Source organism: Octopus bimaculoides, chromosome 7 (assembly GCF_001194135.2).
Source record: "Octopus bimaculoides isolate UCB-OBI-ISO-001 chromosome 7, ASM119413v2, whole genome shotgun sequence".
NCBI classification, from domain to species: domain Eukaryota; kingdom Metazoa; phylum Mollusca; class Cephalopoda; order Octopoda; family Octopodidae; genus Octopus; species Octopus bimaculoides.
This window is the reverse complement of record NC_068987.1, coordinates 45,401,483-45,406,403: the sequence shown is the minus strand read 5'-3', so window position 1 is coordinate 45,406,403 and position 4,921 is coordinate 45,401,483. Positions and strand designations below refer to the sequence as shown.

The 4,921-nt window shown below is 37.3% G+C and overlaps 1 protein-coding gene across 3 annotated transcripts in view; it reads right to left on the bottom strand.

The window, feature by feature from the left end:
• The window catches only part of LOC106873180 (uncharacterized), a 101,769-nt gene that overhangs the window by 76,025 nt on the left and 20,823 nt on the right, over positions 1-4,921 (bottom strand). Inside the window, exon 1 of one of the 3 annotated variants that reach the window (XM_014920412.2) lies at positions 840-875. The exons of the other annotated variants lie outside the window; for them this stretch is intronic. Within the exon in view, the coding sequence (XP_014775898.1) occupies positions 840-860 (21 nt within the window). The 5' untranslated portion in view covers positions 861-875. Of the gene's footprint in view, positions 1-839; positions 876-4,921 lie in introns of those variants that run through there. 3 annotated transcript variants of the gene reach the window in all.

Sequence of the window (4,921 nt, the reverse complement as noted above, 5' to 3'; positions counted from 1 at the left end):
ATATTGACGTGGTTGTGAAGAACCAATAATTTTATTATAGCATTTTGCAGAGCCAAAAAATGGACTTGCAGTGACTAGTAAAAAAAAGAAGGATCGAAAAGGGAAAAACAATTTCATAGGGAGCATGCAGACAGTCTGAAGAGAGAGAGAGAGAGAGAGAGAGAGAGAGAGAGAGAGAGAGAGAGAAAGAAAGAGCATCAGTAAGCGGAAAACACGAGATGCGGCTTGGAAAAATCGATAGAAGCCAGGGAAGTTGCTATGTAAGTCACGCGCTCTCTTCTCAGATTGTCAGGTGCTTGACTGCTGGGTCTAGCCTGTTTTATTCACCATATACAAACCACTTTGTTCTCTTGGTGTGTATATGAAGAGTGTCTCTGCGCGTTCGTTCTACCCGCTAGAAATAGTGCAAAAATCTCCCTCAAATCAGTGTCCACCGTCTTAAGAAAAGGAGCATGTCGGATATGCCTTGTGCTCTCTTACTCATAAGAAGGGAAAAAGACGGGATGGTCATGACTGGAATGTTGTTTCATCATAAAATCGACAGAGCAGGACTGACCCGCAGTTGTAAGCTGAGCAGTTTCACTCTCTCATAGATAGATAGATAGATAGACACACACACACATACCTATATACATGGATGGATGGATGGACGAACGGACGGACACAAATTAAACCTAACTGAAGGATCACTCAATACAATTTAAATGTGTGAGGGATGGGGCACGTGAATGTGAAAGTGAATTTGAGAGTAAGATTACATTAGGTTAATGCATTGTGGAAGTGGGGAATTAAGACCATACATGTCGTATAAGTGAAATACAAAATATTGTTTAACTCACGGTCAGCCCTGATGGAGACATACTCTGGTCTCTGGCCCCAGAAGTGTGCTGTCTCTTCTCTCTGCCTTTTTTTTTTTTTTTTACTGATACTATAATTATCCCTTACTCCTCGGAGCTGACTGGGATCATCTCAGCTCTACTCAGGCATTCTCCAATCACTCATCTCTCTTTATCTCATAATCCTTACTGTATCCAACAACCCAAGCATCGCATTAATGACTACGCTTAGTCTTTCCTTTCCATAACGTTGATCCCTGGAAAGCTTTCCTTGGTCGTCTTTTTACCTCAAATGTTAAGTTGCAGTGGATCATCAAGAACAGTAAAGGCCTCAATGTCACTTATCTTGAAGGCTTCCAAAGACCATAACTTTTTTTCCAGATCAAGTAAGTTACAAAAGGAAGAAATAGTTTCAAATGAGTTGGTACCAAAAGTGTTAAGGGAAACTGCTATTTGTAGCATATCAATCCACTATGTAGAACAGGCACGAGCAATTTTTTTTCAAGAAGCGAAACAGGCAGGCCGTGCTACTAAAAAAAAAAAAGAAAAATTCAAGGTAATGTTTGTTAGGCATGTCATTCATTCAGAAAGTCCCGTGGGCCACAGTTTGCTCATGACATAGAAGCTCCTTTGTTTGTTAGCACAGGTTCTGTTTACAATGTATTTGAAAGAATCAGTCGAAAGATCTCGGGATGAGAGAGAAGATACTACTAGTCAGAGACAAGTCTAAAGAAGCTTGTGCATTACTCCCATCAATTCTCCTATCAAATAATAACAATAAACAGGGGCTTTTTTTTTCTGGATGTTGTTCTTTTAACCTGCAGATCAAATCAATGAATGTTTCAGCTACGACCATGGTGGGGGGCAAAATGAATAATTTCAAATTTCTTTTCTCCCTATTTGTTTGAAGCCATTACATTGCAATTATTGCATCATCATTTTGCACTGTTACATCATCTTTGGGAGTAAAAATTGGTCAGCATAGTTGTTGTTGTTGAAGTTGAAATAGTCAGACGACAGGTACATTTTTTCCAAGAAACTTTTCCTCAACTCTGACTTGATTCTAATTGAAGTTGCTAATAAAATATCTGTATAAATTTTGGTGTTTATCAAAATTCTTTTCTTTGTTGGATTCCAAGTCAATTTTTCCCCATGACCAATTTGATCATTTTCAATTTTCAAAAACTGATGTCTAAAGTGGAGGTAAAATGAGTAATGACTAATTTCAATAATTTCTTCTCTTTTAACTGCATGGTGTATAAATATATCAGGAAGTGAGCCACTCCAGTAGATTGCAAAGAAGCTATATTCTATACTGAGTTTTCAGATTTAGTTGAGTTTTGTTAACTTCATGTCATGCCATTTTTCCATAATCCTCTTTCATGATATTTTAAATTTTTGTTGCATTTCTGATGTCTAAGGATGGATATTGATTCTTTTTTTCAAATGTAATTCTTGAAAATTGAAGAGACAACTTTACAGTACTTTGTCTTATTCATTTTGCCTGCCTAAATTTGTCTTTTGCATACTCAAAGAGAACAGAGATAATTTTCTGAAATAGAGCTCTGAATATAGTGCTTTTAATGCATTTAGAGAAGGTCATTTGCTTAGCTGATATAGTTTTTGTAAGGAAGTGAACATTTTTAAAAACTTTTTTTTTTTAATATCAAAGTCAAAAATGCAACAAATATTACTCGCTGCCCTCACTCCTTTCTGAAATATCAACAAACGTGTTCTCTAGAGATGTGACTGTTGTTTCTTGTAAGTCGAGTGACTATGTAAGAGGTTATCTCAGAAACTTTAGAAGCACACATTTATTGCATGCCGAGCTCAATCTATTCTTCCAGACCAGTACCTTTTTGTTATGGCCCTTTCTATTTCTTTTTGTTTTGTTTTTTTTACCCAGGGTTCCAATATATGCATAGAAGGTTGACCCACGGAAAACAAACACCTCACTGGCCTAGTTGCGATCCCGCACCAACCTGTCCCTTCGTCTAGTTAAATTAAGTGACGAGCATAGTTTACTAAACAGGCATCAGTTATACAAGGCTACTGTTAATTACTATAGACATTTTCACCCATGTGGACCTCTGAACTGGACATCAATACATGCACAACCGCATGTGATCAAACATATATTGTCATAAAACTAATTAATTAAGAGTGTGTGTATAAAGATTAATGAACAAATTTTGAAATAGATCTAAAATGTATAGTGTATCACACCGAACGTTTCATAATTTCATATCTATTTATCTATTCGCTTCCTCTAACGAAGGAATTTGTATACGGACGATATACTAGAAATAGCGACCAAATATCACTTAAATCACACTACTGTTACAAAAAGAGAGCAACTTCATGTATGTAATCCTAGATACTACTACTATTTATCAGTTATCGTATTTGTCTATTTATTTATCTTCCTGTCTCTTTCATTTTCTCTTTCGTGTTACGCTATTTAAAGGAAAACAGACGCACACGCTCTCTGCTTTCTTTCTCTCTTTGGAATTCTTTGGTATGATTAAAAAGAGCGCGTGTGATTTTTTTTTATATAATTCGTGTGCGTGCGTGCGTTCGTGTGTGTGTGTGTGTGTGTGTGCAATCAGTCACATGCTGACCACTTTCTGCGATGAACTTTTATCATGTGACTCACTGAGTGGTCAGTTGTTTTTCATCGTTTTTTCTTCCACATTCATAATCGCAAATCACTAATTATTACCAACACTACAATCAAACTAATGATCATGGGTGCTATCAGAACACCACCACCACCACCTTATCACAATCATCACCATGATCATAACATAATTATTGTCATCGTCATAATTGCTTCAAATATTATCATATGGCTAATAATTTTAAGGGAAGGGAACAAGTCGATTACATCGATCCGGGTAATTGATTGGTACTTATTTTATCGATTCCGAAAGGACTGAAAGGCGAAGTTGGACTCGGAGGAATTTGAACTCAGAACGTAACGAGTCGGAAATACCACAAAACAATTCATCCGATGCTCGAACAATTTTGGCAGCTTGCCGCCTTAATTGTAACAATAATCCCTTGTTATACGCACCAGACCTGAACTTTTGTGGGAGAAGGTTAGTCGATTACACTGACCCCAAAAGGATGAAAGTCAAAGTCAACCCCGGCGGGATTTGAACTCAGAACGTGAAGAACCGGGACAAATATTACAAAGCATTTTATCCGACGTCTAATGATTTTACAAATATCCATCGCCGACGACAACCATCATCAACTGTTCCCCGAGCAGCTCTCATCCAGAAGCTTCGTTCTATCAAACAAACTAATGTTACTACCGACAAAACAAAGCTAGAAATATTAGCAACCACATTAAAAAGTTTGTTCCTAGTATACAGAAAGACAGATGGTTACGGGTGGAAAGCTTTTGATTATAAGTCTGCCCAATTAGTGCTGACTTGGGGCTAGACAAAACAAAAAGAGGCGAACAAGGGAGGCACTGTGCACCATCGTTCGACTTGCAATAAATAGTAGTCAAATATCCTTTAAATCACAGCCTTAAAAAAGAAAAAGGGTCCAGATGGACTATATGTAATCTGAACCTTTCCCCCCTTATTTTTTTGTTTTTTTTTTAGGCTATGGAGATTCCGATTCTGAAAAATTTATTTCAAAAATCTCAATTTCAAAATTTCGATTCCCCCCCACCCGGTTTTTATATAGATCCACAGGGTAAACCTAACCCTAACTCAAACCCTAACCCTGACCCTAACCCTAGTTTTGTGAGATTTGGCTGTTATTTCTAGCATGTAAATAGCCTGCTTGGTGGGGGGGATTGAAATTTTTCAAACAATTTTTTTTCAGAATCGGAATCTCCATAGCCTAAAACGTGGGATTCCGTAAAAAAAATTAATAAATAAGGGGGGGAAAGGTTCAGATTACATATAGTCCGTCTCTACCAGAAAAAGAACCATTGGTTTTGCGGTCTTAAGGGCATTATGCTTAGAAGGAAAAAAGCATTAGTCCTGGTGGATTACCTTCGATCATACATACGTCAGTTCAAGCTAGCTAACTTGGGCTAAAAAAAAAAATGCCATCAAACCTTC